The sequence below is a fragment of the Pseudoliparis swirei genome, chromosome 15 (genome assembly GCF_029220125.1).
Source record: "Pseudoliparis swirei isolate HS2019 ecotype Mariana Trench chromosome 15, NWPU_hadal_v1, whole genome shotgun sequence".
NCBI classification, from domain to species: Eukaryota; Metazoa; Chordata; class Actinopteri; order Perciformes; family Liparidae; genus Pseudoliparis; species Pseudoliparis swirei.
This window is the reverse complement of record NC_079402.1, coordinates 12318645-12337748: the sequence shown is the minus strand read 5'-3', so window position 1 is coordinate 12337748 and position 19104 is coordinate 12318645. Positions and strand designations below refer to the sequence as shown.

At 41.2% G+C, this 19104-nt stretch overlaps 2 protein-coding genes across 2 annotated transcripts; one reads left to right on the top strand and one right to left on the bottom strand.

The window, feature by feature from the left end:
• The first annotated feature begins 743 nt into the window (after positions 1-743).
• stard7 (StAR-related lipid transfer (START) domain containing 7) lies at positions 744-6753 on the top strand. The gene is made up of 8 exons (XM_056433200.1): positions 744-2162; positions 2468-2631; positions 2755-2804; positions 3294-3404; positions 4161-4243; positions 4335-4434; positions 4535-4619; positions 4851-6753. Exons 1-8 carry the CDS (start codon positions 1708-1710, stop codon positions 5027-5029), a joined length of 1227 nt encoding a protein of 408 aa, XP_056289175.1. The 5' UTR covers positions 744-1707; the 3' UTR covers positions 5030-6753.
• Positions 6754-13422: 6669 nt separating this feature from the next.
• drg1 (developmentally regulated GTP binding protein 1) lies at positions 13423-18873 on the bottom strand. The gene is made up of 9 exons (XM_056433099.1): positions 18703-18873; positions 17684-17807; positions 17391-17566; positions 17237-17306; positions 16634-16803; positions 15858-15988; positions 14819-14986; positions 14561-14683; positions 13423-13781 (listed from the first exon to the last, which is right to left on the bottom strand). Exons 1-9 carry the CDS (start codon positions 18739-18741, stop codon positions 13682-13684), a joined length of 1101 nt encoding a protein of 366 aa, XP_056289074.1. The 5' UTR covers positions 18742-18873; the 3' UTR covers positions 13423-13681.
• Between the last annotated feature and the right edge of the window lie 231 nt (positions 18874-19104).

Here is a 19104-nt window from a genome sequence, read left to right as displayed (position 1 = left end):
CTAAAACTCTGGAAACATGATGCAGTTGCACCACAGGCTGCTCTATATGCTAGAAAACTTTCTGCGCGCGCACTGCCCACTGCAGCTGATGCCTTGTTTTTTTCCATCACTGTCCCCCAGACAGCTTGAGCCCGGCAACGTTCTTATGATACTGAATTCCTTCACAACTTTTTTTATAAGGAAGTCACTTGTGATAATACAATAAGATAAATTAAGCCAACATAGGGTCTTAAGTATTTATCTTATTAAACCAACTTCGTCAATGTAATCTTTGGATCAGAAATACTGCTGTAGGTTGTGTTAATATAAAGGATATTTAATTACCTCTGGCCTCTTAGTTTACAAGTGTTGACATGTTAGACTGCATGAGATAATCTATGTATTACTATGTACGATCTATGTGCAGGATTATATATAGATCTTTGGCAATACTTCTAGTTCTCTGCATGGGGAAACAGAGCCATCTGGTGTCATATTTATGTAATAACGTTTTGATCAATAAGATTTCTTTATCCCCTTTTGTGTGACCATTCGGTCGATTAAAATGTCAAAATTGCTCTCTTATTATAGATTTCACCCCCACCTTCCAGAAAAATTCAAACTCAAGGATAACAACACGTTTTCAACACATGTTGACATTGAGAAAGTGTTCGACCGAAGTAACATTTAATCAATGGTCCGTTCACAACGATAACACATACATGTGATTAACAAATATGTGTCACATAGTTTTATCATGACATTAACCAGGGTACCTTTTCAAAGTGCCTTTTTGAAACCTAACGTATTTGCAATGTCACACCGCAATAACAAAGTAGAACGTGGTGTTTTTAGTAAATAAAAAGACAATCAAATACGTTTGTTTGATCACAAAAGTATGACTGTTGCATGCAATAACTCATCTTTATAACTCAAATACACGTGGTGAAAGTCCTTGTGACTTGTGAGTATGAACAGCATTGCTGAAGGGTACACTACTTATCTCTAGTATGGCCTAAGCTTTGTGTCTGATGTTTCTGACACTGATCCTGAACTATGTTTGAAAATAACCTTCTCCTCCTACACTATATACCATGAGGGGTTGGGGCGCAGGCGAAAAGGTGTCCATTGCGTACTTGCTGGTGACCGAGCAGCTTATTTTATGACGAGCTTCCACTGGGACCAATCAGAATTGCCCAATAGCAACAAACGTCCAATGAACGCCCGCTCTCCAGTTTAGAAGGCGGGACTTCCTAGAGGGTGTGTGGGTCACTAGAAAGAGGAGGGAGGTCAAATGCGCTGCTAGAGATTTGAAAACGTGAGACAGTCTCCAGAAGAGATACACAGGTAGACTATTGTGTTGGAGTTACAGTAGACGATATAGTTTACTGTGCCGCTACCATAGCTTGGATTAAGAAGTAAAGGCGGCCGTGTAGGGTGCGGTTTCTCTGTCCCGCACTGATTGACAGATAACGTTAGCTAATGCTAACGGTAGCGTTACATGTCGCGTGCTCGTATGCACGAGACGACTCAGTAGTTGACCTTAGAACCAGCATATAGTTCCTGCCTAGACAAACGTTTGTCAAATCAACTTTATACAAAGTAATGCATGGTGCACGTCCACGGATCAATAGCTTTCGCTGCGAAGTTCGTTAGCTAAACATAAGCGGCTGCACTTTGCTGACGTTTGTTTTGCCTTTGGGAGCGTCTGTCACGGTCACCGCTGTCATGTTTCACTCCGTGCCCCGTCGTCCGATCTGCGAGGTCGGTGTGAACGCGATGAGGCTCCGAAGCAGCAGGTCGGTGAAGCGGACCGTCGAGGAGGGCAGAGAACACATCGAGAGGGTCCCGTTGCTCGGCAGGGGCATGGGCCTGCTGTTGTTCTGGCTCCAGAAGGCAGGTGTCGGTGCCAGTGAGGCCGCAGGGTCTGGTCAAAAGAGGAAGGGGCTGCTCTCCATATTTGTGGACCACTGTAGCTTCGTAACCGGACAGAGGCTCCGGCGTGCTTGCCAGATCGGCGAGCTTTACTCCAACCTGTACTCCGAGCGGACCAGGTGGACCCTGGTCGGTAACATATGGCGAAGATTCCAGAGCAAGCACGCGCCGGCTGGGAAACTTGTCGCGGCCCTGGCGGGTATCTTCATGTGGGAGAATGACAAGATTCAAGATGAAGAGATTCAGAGGTTTGATATCTTTCTCCAAAATGCACTCTGCGTTTGTACTCCACATGACACATTGCAGGAGGCACACCTACAGGATATCTTGTTAGACAGCCATCATCTTCAGAAGCCCAAATAATGGAATGTCTTTTTGAAAATGTTGTGTTGTTCATCAAGAAACCTTGTGTAATCATTGGTGTGTTCTAGCCGCTCAACACTTTCTTAAAACTTGTAGTTATTATTCCAATTTGTATTTGCATTGCAGCATTATGTGACTAATCTGTAATGCCATTGTGTTTTTGCTAAATAACCTGTCCTGTTGTTTGAAGGTGTGGACTTGAGCTCCAGGCACTGGAGGCCGTCAAATGTCCAAATACAACTACAGGGACAACGACAGGACATCTTGAACCTGGCTGGGAAGTTGTGGTGGAGAAAAAAGGCTTCAAAGTGTGGAAGCGACAGATTCCCGACAGTCACCTCTATGAATACAGAGGTCAGCCAACTCGCAATCTCACAAGTTACTTTTGTGCTCTGAGTTTTATCTGGTACTGTGGTTGTGGATTTGTTGGTATGACTGTCTGAAAAGTCAACATCCTTCACAATGTTCTTCTTTCAGTGTTTGGCTCCTACAACGATGTCACCCCAAGGCAGTTCTTCAATGTACAGGTAAATTCTTTTCTAATATCGTAATGTGCTTCTAGGAATATGCAAGTCTCGATTAATAGAGAAATCAGGTGAACCAGATGACTTATTCTCCTAAGATACTGGCTTAAAATAAGAAAACCACCAGGAGAGAGCAGCACTCATAGTTCCTCTTTGGTGTGCGGCAATCGCCTTGAACCTGAAGTCTGATTGAAGAACCCTGAGAAATATTTATATTATTGAAATTAAATGAAAATTACACAAGTGGGATCAACTAGCAATGGTAGTCATTTTCTTGACAATCTAATATTTATAAAAGGGGGGCTTTCACGATTTAATCGTTGCATGGATTGTGTTCATGGTATATATGACCGCTTGTTTGTCATTACCGTTAACCAGCTGCACTTACACAACCAACTTGCTTGTGTGCAGCACACAAGCAACTGTGACGCGCACTCTTGTGTGCTATAATAAGCCCCTTACCCGTGACTTATTCTTTCCCCTTTCCCCCAGTTGGATACAGAATACAGAAAGAAGTGGGATGCACTGGTTATCGAGCTTGAAGTGGTGGACAGAGATGTCTCTACCGGCTCTGAAGTTGTGCACTGGGCTACACACTTTCCTGTGAGTTTCTGTCGACTGCTATTGTGTGTTAAGGGTAGAGGTGGGGACTGGAACCGAGTAATTAACTTGGATCGGTGCAAACATATTTAAGACTGAGTATTTATAAGCTCCAATGTTTTTGGTTGTTTTTATTGATACTATTTAATGTTTGGGTGTCATGTAATGGCACCCTGCAGCTTCCTTGCTCTGTGTCGGGGCTTAGCTCCTACGCACACACACACACACACACACACACACACACACACACACACACACACACACACACACACGCGTGCAGCCAAGTCACTATAGAGCAGAGAAACTGGTAGAGACTAAAGTTAATGTTTACAAGTGGGTATGTTACTTTCAGTGCAATAAACCTTTGCAAATAATGTACAGCTGTTCAGGAGGCATACACATGTGGATCTTTCACCACGATGCTTCACACAACAGCTGTGTGCTAGCTCCATTAGATTAGAAAGCTTTATTCATTCCCAGTGGGGAAACTCATTTGCTAAATCTTAAACACAAATCTGTTCATAAAAAATATCTAGATGTGTTGGTTACAAACAAGCAATACCTCCCCGAGTTAATGGGGCAGGTTATTTGTTCACCTTAATGTGTATTTAGTCTATTTACAGATAACTTTTCCTTGTGTATTGTTGTACAAGCAAACTGATTGACCTTGGTTTATCATGTTGTTAAGAGCAACCACGATCCATGTTCCAGCATCTTCATCAGCTGTTATTTAATCATGTTTATCTCTCCTCCTCACAGTATCCCATGTACTCGAGGGACTATGTGTATGTGCGGCGCTACGATGTTGATGTCGACAACAACCTGATGGTCCTGGTATCCAGGTGAAACTTCAAGAATAGTATATCTCTTGGGTCAAATATAGTTTAGTTTTTCATACAATATTTTTGTTAAGCATTTGTAATTCTATTGCAGAGCTGTGCAGCATCCCAGAGTCCCAGAGACTCAAGCATTTGTGAGAGTCCATTCATACCAGTCAAAGATGGTCATCCGCCCGCACAAGACCTTTGATGAGGTTTGTGGTGAATGTGTTGCGACTCAAAACACTTCAACTTGCATCCAGGATCCTGCGTTTTGTAGCCAGTGAGTTTGAGTTTGTGTTTTGTTCTGAACAGAATGGATTCGATTACCTGCTGACCTACAGTGACGATCCTCAGACTGTCTTTCCGCGCTACTGTGTGAACTGGATGGTGTCAAGTGGTAAGCTCTTTCCACTGTTTGAGAACTTTGAAGGGCTATTCTTACATTTCACTCATTTACAATAACATTAATAAGCAAATCCTCACATTTGAGATCCTCGCACTGCAAAGGTTTTGCCATTTATTTGCTGTTGCCTTCAGATTGCGCTGCATTTTTACTTTCCGCCACATACATTTCATGCTAGGGTATTCCACCCTGATAATAGGGGATATCTCTTTTTGCACCTGGCAGGTATGCCTGACTTTCTGGACAAGCTCCATACTGCTGCCTTGAGGGCCAAGAACTTGGAAGTGGGGATCTACGACTACGTAGGCGTTATCAAATCCAGCGACGCCAACCGCCAGCCAAGCCAGGAGCGCCTCAGTGGAGAGAAGCCACACACGGGCGGCCCGGGACAGATCTACGCTTGAGATGGACGTTTTATAAACCAGGGGTTATGTTGGTGTGTTTTTCACATCCACACAAACCTCATCAAACCCTCCAGCCTCAATTATTTGGGGTAGATTGCATGAGCTGCAGATGGAAGCTGCAACTTACATTAAAGATGAATACACAGTATGTCCATCCGTAGGCATGTTCTATTGGTTGTAGATGAGACGTCACAAGACCAATGGACCGTCTGGGGAAACGTTGCCATAGACTTTTCCATCCAGGCTGCTGGCAAATGGCACTATTTTTGCTGAGCCAGGCAATGCGACATTTAACATTTATTTTGTTTGCCTTGTTTTGGTAATAATGTGCGTCTTGGTAAGATCGAGCCAAAATACCTAATTGTAGAGATGCTTTTGCCAAAACACCGTTTCTCTTGTTTGATCCATGTCTCGTCTTTCATCGTTCAACCAGGCTCGACTGTAAAGGCGCTTCAGACTGCATGCAGCCACATTAAATAGTGTCTGCGGTGAGATTACAGCGAGATGTTGTGCATTATTGGACGTAGAATGGTAACCGACTGGCTTCTGGTGGACATTATCACTGTATTCAAAATACAGCCAAGAGCTCTAGACTGACCGGTGAAGAAGGGAGGCCTCTGCGTGGAACGCTTTCTGCTACGTTTCTTCATTTCATGGATTTAAAGCAACTGGTTTCCTTCTGATTGCAGCATACATTATTGATTTTCATATGACAGAAGGGTGTCGATTAAAAACAACTAATGGTGCCAGTCTTGGAGAATGTGTCTACAGAGTACGTGTTTGGTGGATGGCGTGTTGCTGTCGGAATGGTGGAGGTTTCCTGCTCTTCAGCTCACTGTGGCTGTTCAAGCCGTCTGAAGATAAACCAGTCCTTTAACATTCAGGGCAAAGTGTCTTATAACAACCACATACGGTGTTACTGATGCACGTCAGTCTAGTTCTGCTAACAAGGCAACCCTACAGAGATTTTAATAAACCAATATCCCTTTTTAGAGAAACTGCCACATCGCAAAACATTTGCATTTCGCACGAGTTAATGAATTATTCAATTTTCAGCTCGATTTCTTTTTTGTTATCCTGGTGTCCACTGCTGACATCACAGGCATTTGTACTGTGAGTTATGGTTTTCTTTTATATTGTAGGTCTTGTACATTTATAAAACTGTTGCCTGAATATTTGAAATCTCTGTTCACAACAAGCTCAGTCACATTTATCCTGCATTGTGATTCTTCAGTTTTGTTATTATTGTGGGTCCTACTGAAACTCTACAATTAACCCATCCGATTAATGCATGTTGCTTTTGTAATTCATTCAGCAGCAGTTGTGAATGTACAAAGACCTTTCCATTCTGTGGAATAAAATATTGCCTAATAAAGTACTCGGTTTCCAGCCTAACAATCTGGCACAACTATTGTCTAATTAATTTGTATTTTAAAATCATCTCATCTACTAAATTGTAGTGTTACGTGACGGTGGTACATCAGAGTAAATCAGCTGCATCCATCTTTCTGAAGGTCTAACATGTATTGAGTATTAAATATATTATATCCCCACTGTCAAAAATTTGTTTAATTCTACGTAGTTTAAAATAAGATTGTTTTCAATACATTTATTTTGAAAGTGTGAGGAAGTAAATTAAATGTTGGTGTGTTTTTATTTTGTATTTACCTCTCCTGGCTAATTAAAAGAAATCATATGAACCCAATTAAACATCATGCAACGTTTGTGAATGTAAATGCTGTCTCTGGACACCGGCCTGCCGCCTGCAGAAGTCTAGAAGACTTGTCACCTACTGTTTTCATTTCCGCAGGCAGTAACATATTTGTGATTAGCTGCATCATGAGAATCACTTGAACAGGAACACGTGTTGTGTGGACATTATCTGGTGCTGTACCCTTTGATTTCAAGAGCGAGTGAAATGGAGGAGCATCTAATCGGATCAAAAAAACGTCGTAAATGAATCGATCTGTTTCTGTTCAGCTGTTCATTGCAGAGCATTCTTGGTGTTGACCTTGTCTGTTTGAGAAAAGGGTGGGTGGCGTTTTTGTGCGAAGCAGCCAGCCTCGTCCAGTCTAATGGGATCATCTGTAACCCTCTCCTCCCCGTCTGGGCGAAAGGTTACGACAGACCTCGGAGGCTCCGCCGTTTACTGATCAGTTTGGGACTAGATTAACCACTTCCCCTGTGTCTCACATCCACACAGGCTATTTATATGCAGCACTCATCATTGTATATTGCTTTAGCAGTTAGAATAGTTGTGAGTAGCTCATCCATTTAGTTTGAGTATTGCATTATGGGAGAATAGCATCCATCACACGACACTCAAAACCTGTTTATGATCAGTATGTATGGTTTTGAGATATGGCTCAGAATGTAGCATAATGCTAAAAGAGTGAAATTACATATTTTTACAATATTTATTCAATACAGAATAACCAATTAGAAACAGTTTGATGTGGTTCAAGCTTTGGGGTTGAGAAGTGTGTTGATTAATAAAGGCTCTGCTGCCCGTACCAAACAGAAATGTGGGCCATGTTGTCTTTGTCTTTTTTGTAAATTGTATTTCACATCCCTCTTAGTCTCACAAGAGAATCTTAAGTAGGATTTTCATGAAATAGATGTTGACATATGACAGTGAGAAGGCACCGGTGGAATTAAATTAAAGATGGCTAAATTCAATTTAGAGGCTTAAATACAGGGACTTAAAAGGTTCGGGCTAATAATGTTGCTGTTTTGCAACATCAAAATCTTTGAGTGGAAACACATGTTGTAGAACAGTGTTTCTAAAAAGGGGGTATGTGACATTTAAAAAATGTATACATTAAATGTGCATCTATTAGTGTGAAACAATTGGTCCTTAGTACCACTTGTGTGAACCCTGGGCCTAGATGTGTCTTCTGTGAGATATTTGGATATGGTATTGGGTATTATATTCACACAATGCATCCTTTTGATGTTTTTTTTCCTTCTCTTGCAGCTATAGCGCTTTGTTTTTAGTCCAAGCGAGGGGCCAAGGGGGCGAGGGGAGAGGACAGCCTCCTCCCGAGGAGGGACCGGAGACCAGGGCGGCCACCGCCTCGTCCCTCCCCTCGAGGTGGTGCCGAGCGAGGGCGCAGCCTGGTCCCGCGCGCACAGGATGACTCACAATTGTTGAATTATTGACTTGCACACTGCGGTGTTTACTCACTTTGAGGCATGCTTTTTTTTTACTTAGTGTGTCTACTCTCATTATACTCTTCATCAAAAAGATAAATAGTTCCAGATAAAGTTGGCACGTGGAGCTGCGGTAATTGATTTTCGCCACTTTGGCGCACAATTACTCCACAAGGTAATGTTGATATCTTGAATGACTGGTAGCAGACAGTATAACGTTTTTAAATTAATAACAAGGTTTATATAACCACACAGCCTCCAGATCTAGTTTTGATTTTGCACATTTATATAAATATGTTTGGCTAGAACACACTGTCCACCAATATGCTATCAAAGATTGTCTTGGTTATTGAGGTCAGAATGAGAATATCTTTATTTAATGATACTGTAGCTACACCATATCATCACACCAATGCCTTAACACAGTCTTTCACTTCTTCTGTTGTTTTGTGTCAAACAGAATGAAGATTTCCGGCACATCACAATCCCACTTGAAACCACCTCCATGGCGCAGTTGGGCGCCGTTGACCCCATCTGAGTCCCATCAAGGGATTTATTCTGCCCAGAAACTATAGCCACACATCCGGCGATCTTACAAGTGGTAAATATGTGGACACAATGTTGTAAATGTTCATTTCCTGTGTAGAAAATATGGACGCAGTCTCCGTCACGTCACACAGAGGTTTCTAACGTGGGTTATTAAAATGTGCAAAGAAGTGGATGTCAGCAGGCCTGTCACTGGAAGTGACCACGCCCTAAATAATGCCTCAAATTATGCCCTAATTTAAGAAGGTGAGTTGTATAGAACAAAGTCCCGCATACAGCTGCCTAGAACAGAGATATTAGTAGAGATCATACCGTTTTTTGTACCCATGTTTATTTTCGCTCTAAGGTTGAGCATTATTTTAATGTGTGGGTCTCTGGAGCCAGTGTCAAGTAGACATTTGAGGAAATGCAGTTTGACTTTATTTTATCAGCACTTGATGAAAAAGACGAAATTTAGGGGGAAAATCATGTATAAAAGCCCTAATATTGCTCCGCTGAAGAGAACCAATTGTATTTGTAGTCTATTGGCCACAACGTGATAAGTCCAAGGTTCTCGGTGTACTTCATTGCTAATGGTTTTCTGACAGTGATTCTCACTCATGTTTTACAGTGTAGGTTGTGTTAGTGCACTCAGAGAAGACTGAGTTCATTCAAATAAGAGTCATACAGAAAGGACAAGTATTGTTTAATCAATTAAAATGTATTGGTTAAATACACTATTGTGACATGACTATAAGACGCTCAGCTCAGCACACTGTAGAAACAAAAATATAAAATATGAAAAAATATATATGTGTATCCAAAGCTCATAGACTTGCATGTCTCAGGATTTGATTTACAGATCAGGGATGTCTTAATTTATGACCAGCACTGTCTGAAATTCTTAGTCGTTAAAAGCCACGGAGCATTTACAATAATTGATCGTTTCCACAAATCTGCTTTTATGACACCAACCAGATTTTTAGAAAATGTTTTATCTATATGAATGCTGTAAACCCTGTGTAATCCACCGGTCCCTTTTGTCTCTCTCTCTCTCTCTCTCTTTAAAATCAATTGCTGCTCTTCATCCAACACTTTAATGAATGTCAATCAAACACACCATATGTTTAGATGATATTTATTGGTCACAAACCTACTTATTTGAGTAGATCATTCGATATATCAACCGGAATAAGTATAAAAAACAACATCAGACCCAGTTATTATATATCACGGGTCCTTTTGTACACCCTATAACCTTGATTTCAGTTGTGTTGACCCTCTTGAAGAATTCATTTCATGTTTATTTCAAAATTGTATAAATTCACAAACTGTACATTACAGACTTTTCACAACAGAAGGCTGAGAGTGCTCACAAGCCTCCAAGGTACTTGGCACAACCATGGACAGAAGACACACTGCATGGTTAGATCAAGCACAATGGGGTCCTGGGCGAATACGGAAAAGCTCAAAATACTGCAGTCGAGGAACTTAAAAGCTTTTTTCTTTGGTTTAAATAGAAGCAGAGAGAGAAAACCATTGAACGGAACACGTAGTTTTGCTTTTTATCAAAAAACTCATCAAGTAGTAAAACTCTTGAAAGTAAAACATTATCATCAAAGTATCTTCTTGTCGTTGAAGGACAGTTTGTATCTGCAGTCCAAGTGTCGATAAAAGGTGTGAGGGAGGAGATCGACGCTCATGGATAGATACACAAATATAAAATATAGACAAATCTCACCATTGGTGAACATAACAATTAGAAAATAAGTGTACACTTTTGCAGTTAAGACCATCTTCAAGACAATCCTGATTTTAAAAAGCTACCAGCCATAGGTCACACTCACTGCGGAAAAAAGGGCTACTCCCTTCCTGCGCACAAACTGCGTCAAACCCCACCCTCCCGCCCTTCGCGCCCAACTCTAGTCGCCACCATTGAAAATAAAGTCCAAAGACTGTCACTATTTCCTGAAACAAGCATAAACAATTGTAACATTTTCAAAAAGGATGTACAGCAGAACGGTGGCTGACTCAAATTAGTTTTCCATCAGTCAGTTGGCTTTAACTGATCAATGGAAACAGAGTTTGGGATTTTAGGAACTGCAGCATCTCATAGAGTCCAATCTCTGACGTTTGACGCGCAATTGACTGAAAAATTTGTCTAGGAAAGCCAATGGATGAAAGAATGATAGTTATTGCTATATTGGTATTGCCAATGTTCGGACATTTGCTGTCTTCTTAGAGAAAACGCACAACCCCTTCTGGCTATTTAGTCGTAACCATGTTAACGGTCACTGAGTGCAATGTCAAGAGTCATGATACCATCAAGCAAAGACAGCTGTTTCGCCAAAAGGTTTGACAATCTTGTTACCTTCTCTTTCGGCTCCCCTGGGACATCTTAGTGAAATGAGAAGGCGAAAATCAACTTAGAGCTCTGGCAACTGAACCACTTTGTGTGATGAAATTACACCACGATGCATATGGATGCGCCAAAGAAAAACTCTGCATTTGCAGTTGACCAAATGGCATGAAAACGGGAGTACTTTGGGTGAAAAGGACCTCTGTTTTTCAGAACAATGAGGATGTTTCAAAGGATGCAGTGTGGCTGATGGGATGGCGTGAGGGTTTTTATGCATGGATGATTGTGATACATAATTATACGTTTTTTTTTCTTCCTTCAAAAACTTACCATGAACACCACATTAATTAAAATATCTTGTTCTAAGCAATTAATTACACCAAATATTCTTTAGACTAAGTTTCAAAACTATCAATACAGTATATAAATAGGAAACTTAGTCATAACCTATTTGACTTACAACCTCCAGATGCTGTCTTTGGAAACTCACTTCTGTGCATCTGGTCTTTCCAAGAAACCCACCTTTCCATCCTCTGGTCCCGAAGTCGGTGTGAGTTGCAGCCGGCTGAGGGGTGGCGAAGAGCCGAGTCTTGGGGTCTTCCAGCTTGCTCGACTGGAGACAGACTGTCTTGACTGCGTCCTCAGCACCCTTCAAGTCCTCGTCTCCTGCCCCTCCTTCGAGCTAGGAGGGGTTGGGGATGTTCTCTTGGGATAGGTGCACTGGCCAGGAGGACTTGGTCAGGCTGGGATTGGCCGTGGGTTGGGGAGTTTTGGGGGGGGCCACCGGTTCCGCATTTCATAAATATTAATACAGAGTCCTCCCTCTCCAAATGGGTAGATTCTTTAATTTTGTTAGAGGGGAAGTGCTTTATTCACTTAATGGCTTTTATTAGTGCCCGGTCTTCAACTCTTTCATTAGCTAAAGTGCTGCTATAATTTACAGGGTAAAAGGGGGTGGGGTAGAGGTGGGGTGCTGCAGCAGGACAGGCATGCAATAACCTCGACCACTGCAGCTTTTCCTACAAATGTGTCTATTCTCTCAGTAAGAACTGAAGTCTACGACATACAAAACACTCGATAGCGTTCTGACTGGCCGTTAGTGTTGAGATTTGTCCGTCGGCTTCTTACATATTGGTGAAGCAGAATCCTGTTGCATATCTACATCTTTGTGAACCATCCAAGATTAATAATGTTTAGAATCAGACAGTGTAAACGTGTAACCAGTAATTAATAGACCATATCAATAGCCCTTCGGACAATGGCTTCTTCTACGAGAGCGTAGGAACATTATTTTTGTAGTCGTGCAAAGCAGTTTCTCTCCTTCGACCAGAGTGGATTCAATTCATTGGGGATCAACGATTGAGAGATTTTATTCGCTATTGAACCAAGTAGCATGAGCTATAATATATAATATTTAAGGGAACACATGTACAATATTGTAGTTAGTTGTTTTTTGTATATTTTGTACACTAATAACTAAGTTATTTGTATGTCTTTACACAACTTGTTTCTGTTTCATACATTTAATAGAATATTAGATGCAATGTAAAGGTCAGTTTATTTAAACAAAGCTGAAAAAATAAAGGCGGGAGCCCCATCTTTGCAGCATAAAGAAACAAGCTCATAGATTTGGAAAAAATCAGCAAATTTGAATACATCTTTATCATTGAGTTCAATAACGCGTAGTTTTGATTCTTCACATCGTAATCAGACTATAATACCACAATCCTACAGATGCAGCAACACAACCCATTGAGTCACTGTACCAGTTGCTGGGTCACAAAATGGCCGCTCCATATTGCAAGTTGCACATATTAAAATCAGATAATGCAAGCTACCAGAAGTGCTCCCAGCTCTGATGAAATGCTCTTTATTTGGTTCCTTGGAGTCGTGAACAGATGGCGCGTGATGTCTCCAGATTGGGTCTGAGTGAGTGAACTGATTAACCGGAGTGGCGGCCGCGTCCAGAGAGAGGGGGCGGCGCACCAGCCTGAATAACTGCCTTCATCATCAGTCACATAAATCGTTTAGCTGGACGGGGCTTTCAAAAGACTTCTCCTCTCCGAGCCAGACGGAGACGGCCGCAGTAACGCTGGCGTGCTTCTGAAGGAGACTGAGATGGAGCCCAGGATGTAACGCTCTAAAGGCGTTAGAACATCTCCATTTAACGAAAGAAGAGATGTGCACTTGACACATGCCTGTTAACATTGAACACCCCCCGGAGGCGGCAAGATAGACGGACATGTTAAACAAACCATGGCGGACTGGAGAAGTTGTGCTGTGTGGACATTTTGAAAGCAAGAGGGAAAAAAGACAAAATGAGATAATAGTTCCACAAAAACAAAAACAAAACTCCTTGATTTTTACATTTTTATTTCAATGCAAGCCGTGACCAATATTCAATATGAACTATTCATGGTGGTAAGTAATGTGGGTTCTATTCATGGTGCCAAGTAAAGTGGGATCTTTTAAAAGCGACACTTGCACTCACGTCAATTGCTTTTTAAATTTCAACAAAGAACTGCCAAGGGCGTGACGCAGACGCTCTTCTGGATATATTTGGTGATTTGCTGAGCAGCTGTCGTGCACACGGCCATGCAGTCGACTACGGCTCTTTACTTCTTCACCAGCTGGATGACATCTTCATCCTCCATCACATGGTCCTTGCCCACCTTTTGAGGGTTGTGTTTCACAGATGATCCCCACACAAGTGCACTGAAAGACAAAAATATTTAAATTATTGTTATTTTTCATACATCATTTACTTAGGCTGTACACAGATGCATGGTTAACGTCAAACCACATTATAGAACCACAAAAAAGGATATAGAGCTCATGTGGTAATCCGCATCTTAACCACACCAGAAAATAATTCATAGATACCATTTCATTTATCCTATATTTCGTCAAGTCATTGAGATAAAGGATCACCCTATTATTCTTTTACTACAGCAACAATGGTTCTGCACAATAAAGTAGCCTACAGGGTACAATGACATCCTTGAGTTACAAAGGCTTTCTAATTGTGTGTGTCACTGTTTGACCCAGTAATTCCCCTGAGGGTGGGTAATGCTCAGCAGCACATATCGATAAGATTGATGATCCTAGCGCTCCCATTTAGAGGTTTGTGCAACATATCATCTCAGATCCTCGTCCGGACTCAGATGAAAGCCGTTCTAGTGCGTCTCACGATAAAGAGGGCAGTGATTAAAGAGACTGTTTTTTCTGTAGTAAGGAGCGTTCTTCATCCTTGAAGAAACCGGATATGTCGAATAATGCAGATCATTTATATTATTGTTAAAGATGAATACAATTATTCATATATTGTTATTTATATTAAATGTATTAATTATTATTCTGATGTACTGAATAACATCCCCTGTAGATAAAAACATGGAGGAAAACCAATGTCTGTAGGGATCATGTGTACAAGATTGCACAGATGATCACATTTGTGAAAATAAATAAATGGAAAGATGTAAACCAATACTCACTACTTGAGTTCTTTGATGAGATTTTTGTGAATCTTCAAGCAGAAATCCTCGACAGTAGTATGGTCATCAGGGAGTACCACAGGAGAAGTGTAATCAGGAAGCTGGCCTTTGGGTTTGGTGTAGCTGCAAAGAAACACAGGATCTCTGTTAACTCTTACAGTCTGAATCAACTCCATTACATTTCAAGATTCCTTGTTCTGCCCCATTTAAATCCCTCTCCTTCTCCTCCATAGTCAGGACGGTGTAAACCACACTTACATGCGCACAAGCTGTAGGTAGTCCCACATCCTCTCCAGCAGGTCATCAAAGTTCCAGCGGTGGTGGGCTGAGATGGGCACACAGTGGGGCACCTTGTAGATGATGTCAAGCTCCTCGATGGAGATCTGATCGATTTTGTTGAGCACATAGATGCACGGGACGTAGACCCTGTGGACAAGAGACTGTAAGTGGTTGCTGTACATAAAATCGTTGTATGGAAGTTTCTAACCAAAGAAGAAAATCAAAAGGTTAACATGATTACGATTATGAAGAACATAAACTGATAGAAGAACCATCTCTATCCGATATATTCTGCATGTGGTGTGGCACTGGGCATATACATATACTACTTTTGCAATATTTGTTACGACGTGAAACTGAGAATTAAAAAAGAACACATGTGGCAGGAGTGCAGTAGAGCATGCAGGGCTAGAGTACTGCTGAGACCCTTTGATAACTGTTCATGATCTTAGACAGGCAGAGAAAGCATGACTGTAAAAGAGACCCCGTGAATGATTTGTTACAATAGAATTGGGTTGTTACATGGGATATATTATGTTGTTGGGATTCTTCTCAGAAAGAAAATATTTAGTTTCTTAAAAAACATTTTAGAAGAGTAGAGGGAGTATGCTCTCCTCTTTTGCTCAGGTCTTAGGAGGTTATTATGCTGTTGCCATGCAATAAAATGCAGAAAAGACTAGAAAAGGAAAGTCCGTGTCCAGTATCCAACACAGCCCCGCCCACTACACAGGCCCCGCCCCACATCGTCTATATACTTGATTTGATCACATTTGCTGAGATTTATATATCCAATTACCTTTGAGGAATGGCTATCCTCTAGGTAAAAGCAAAAATATATTGCTTAACTTACGTGTATACATTACACATGTCTGAAAAAATTGTAAGTGGAATGACATTTTAAAGTGAATTCATAAATAGCAATGTTGTGTAGCAGAAAATGATATGAGATTTTAGATTCTAACGGGCCACACCCACTGAGAGACTAAGGAGGGCCCATTCTGGCACTTCAGCAGCTTACCGATTTCCCTCCACCATATCAATGAGGTCATCAGCTGTGGAGTCACTGCGCAGAGTGATGTCGGCGTTGTGGATCTTGTACTCTGCCAGGATACTCTTAACAGTCTCACCATCTAGTTCAGTTTGTGCACACTGAGAGAGGATGAAAGGCATGATGACTAATGACAAAAGACATTGAGACGGTTAACTAATGCTCCAGTTAACTAATGCTCCAGTTAACTAATGCTCCAAGTCAAGTATGATAAAAATATATCAGTAAAGTGATATGAAGCCAAAAAAGTAATTATAGTTTCAAATACAAAATGCATACCGACAGATCGCACGACATGACTACTGAGTGACGTGCGATCTTAGACATGTCCACTGGAGGGGAGCACTGTGAAGTATTTAGATGTTTGTTACAGCGGACACACCCAGTGTAAAAAAACATGTCTGCAGATCAGTGCAAACCTTATAATTACTTCATTACACACACAGATAAATGAAGGCTTCCACGTGTCATCATCAAAATAACTGACAATTGACTTTCAGATATCCTTGACAACTAAAATCCTGCATGCCAGATGATCAGATTTTAGAGTGATAATCTTATTTTTTCAGCTCATTATTTGGTTGAATGACCAACAAAAACACGTTCACTCATGTCCCACTAAATCCAACTCAAAGCTCTTAGGAGCATCAAGTGACTTACGAGCATTTCTGTATATCTTTAGAGGCGGAAATGTAGAAAGTTTGCCTCTCGGTATTCATATTTCTGTAATTATGTGTGTGACATACTGTAGCTGTGAAGTTGATTCCTCCTTTGTCCTTCCTCTTGTAGCCAATGTTGGGTGGCTGCTTGTTAAGTCGGATGCCAAAGCCCTCCAACTCACGTTCTATTATATTCTTATGACCAAGAGGCTTCAAAACATCGAGCACTATCAGGATTAGGTTGCAAGTTCGCGCCACTAAAGCAGAAGGGAGGAGGGAGAAGATGACAGTTAGAGTGGATGAAGGAATACAGTAGATAGAGTAGGTATTTGCAACTATTTACAGATGCAGAAAAGGAAATTAAATGACGGTATATAATATTTGCTGAAGCTTTAGCTGTAAGCCAATAACATGTACAACTTTGTTCAACCAAGTGTGTGCGGAAAACCAACAACATTTGGTTCAAAATAAGTTTAAATTGGCCTAAACATCACATTCCACTCTTTATGAAGTTATATTTGACCTCTTGGCTGCCATTAGTCAAATAACACACAATAATGAAAAATGTCTCAAGTGGAATGCACAACATCAATAGAGAAAGGACTAAATGTACCTGGTATCATCCTGTTTCTTTTCTATTTAGTCAATGAAAACCTGTCTCAGCAGAGACCACACTAACCACATCTTTACCTGCAATGACCTGCCTGCCTCTGCCCTTGCCATCCTTGGCACCCTCAATGATTCCAGGGAGATCCAGAAGCTGAAACAGAAGATGCAACAACTCACTATAAATGTATCTCACTGAAAAACGCTTCTGCAATGGACAAGTCAGATATTTTTGTACCTGGATTTTGGCCCCTTTGTAGCGAATGACTCCGGGTACCGTTGTAAGAGTGGTGAACTCGTAGGCGGCAACCTCAGAGTATACACCTGCAAGGTTACTGAGCAGGGTTGACTTCCCCACGGAAGGAAAACCGACGAAGCCGATTCGAGCATCACCAGTTTTTGCAACATCAAAACCTAAGACAAAAACAAAAATTCAAAACTTGAATAAACCGATGATAGAACAAGAAATGTGTGTAATTATACCTAGAAAGAATAGAAACGGTACTCTGCTTTTAGACGTTGGGATCATACCATCTCCTGTTGCAGAACCAGGGCCTCCTTTGGGTGTGATGAGTTCCCTCCGAAGTTTGGCAATACGAGCTTTGAGCAGACCCAAGTGGTGAGCTGTGGCCTTGTTCCTCTGAGTCCTGGCCATCTACAATCAACAGTAACAGTGTGAAGTCAGAGAGCTGCAGGCAGTTTTTTACTAAATACAATCAGGTAGAACTAAACATTACTCGAGAGAAAAGCATCAGCTTGTAATAAAATATGGGAATGTGTATGTATTTAGCAGAAAGGAGACTGTATATTTGGCCCTCTATTACCTCCAATGGAAGAGCATTAGGAAGAGTCATTTCTTTAATGGTGGTAAAGAGGAAAACTTGTTACAATATGGAAAGAACAATTTCAGTGTTCATGTGGAAACCTGACTTTCGTTTCAAAGCACACAACATCATTGTGAACCTATAATTTAAATATCTTAAACTCTATAATCTTACAGTTAACTAGTGACTTACAAGTGTAAAGTAACTCGCTCGGAGGACATACGATAATGATAACTACAATCCATCTGTTTTAATGTAATGTGTTCCTTTACCAGGCCTCAGTAGAGACATTTCGAACAGTTTGAGCATTTACGTCCCAAAAATAACCTTCACATGGGAGGCGATGTTTACGCAATTATAATCGGAAGAAACACATGGATGGTCGAAAACCGGCTTCTTAAAACAATGTTTTTTTTCTTTTTAAGATAATTTCAGATTCGGTGTGGTTGTTTAGTGGATCAAATTCGCACGAGACGTCTGCCCATACCGCATCTATGCTATGCTAAGTGCCCTAACTTAATGGAATAGGAGCTCCTCGAACTGATTAATTAAACATGTACAAGTCGAATAAGCCAGCAAGGCCAATGTTTAAAACACACTGCAACCTGTCAACTGTGGGCCAGATGTATAAATAGTAATACGTGTCCTCGCTGTAGCAGCTAGGAGTTAGCTTAGCAGCTAAAACGTGACTAACTTGCTGGGTGAGCCGCTGGCGGTCTATCTTACCTCACTTTCGATCTCCGCTATTTTGGCGGGTATACTCATTGTGGCGACGATTCCTCTGTACAACCGATGTTACAGAAATTAATTGGAAAATGTTACATGGAGGTCAGCAAAGTTAGACGCTGGTTAGCATAAGTTTAGCATGCACACGAGCCGACACCACGCAAGAGCAGCTGTGCGCTGCTTCGTGTACTCTCGCGAGAATATGACGTAGTCCGTGGAATACTTTGCCCGCTGCGTTGACTCGCAGTGCGAACATAAAGAAGGCGAGGAATAGTCTGCCAAAGATAAAGCCTCCACAGATTTACATCCAAATATTGTACTTTTTTACACCACTACATTTAGTCTACGTATACAATAACTTGTTCAGATTTCAATTGAATAATACCTGATTATCTTATAAAA

What these genes read in the sequence shown, in the direction of transcription:
- stard7 (XM_056433200.1), top strand. Translation starts at nt 1,708, where the DNA reads ATGTTTCACTCCGTGCCCCGTCGTCCGATCTGCGAGGTCGGTGTGAAC. An exon ending in TCACCTCTATGAATACAGAG is followed by an intron (nt 2,632 to 2,754) that starts GTCAGCCAACTC and finishes TTCTTCTTTCAG; the next exon opens with TGTTTGGCTCCTACAACGAT. An exon ending in CTGATGGTCCTGGTATCCAG is followed by an intron (nt 4,244 to 4,334) that starts GTGAAACTTCAA and finishes ATTCTATTGCAG; the next exon opens with AGCTGTGCAGCATCCCAGAG.
- drg1 (XM_056433099.1), bottom strand. Translation starts at nt 18,741, where the DNA reads ATGAGTATACCCGCCAAAATAGCGGAGATCGAAAGTGAG. An exon ending in TGGTTCTGCAACAGGAGATG is followed by an intron (nt 17,567 to 17,683) that starts GTATGATCCCAA and finishes TTTTTGTCTTAG; the next exon opens with GTTTTGATGTTGCAAAAACT. An exon ending in GATATGGTGGAGGGAAATCG is followed by an intron (nt 14,987 to 15,857) that starts GTAAGCTGCTGA and finishes TCTTGTCCACAG; the next exon opens with GGTCTACGTCCCGTGCATCT.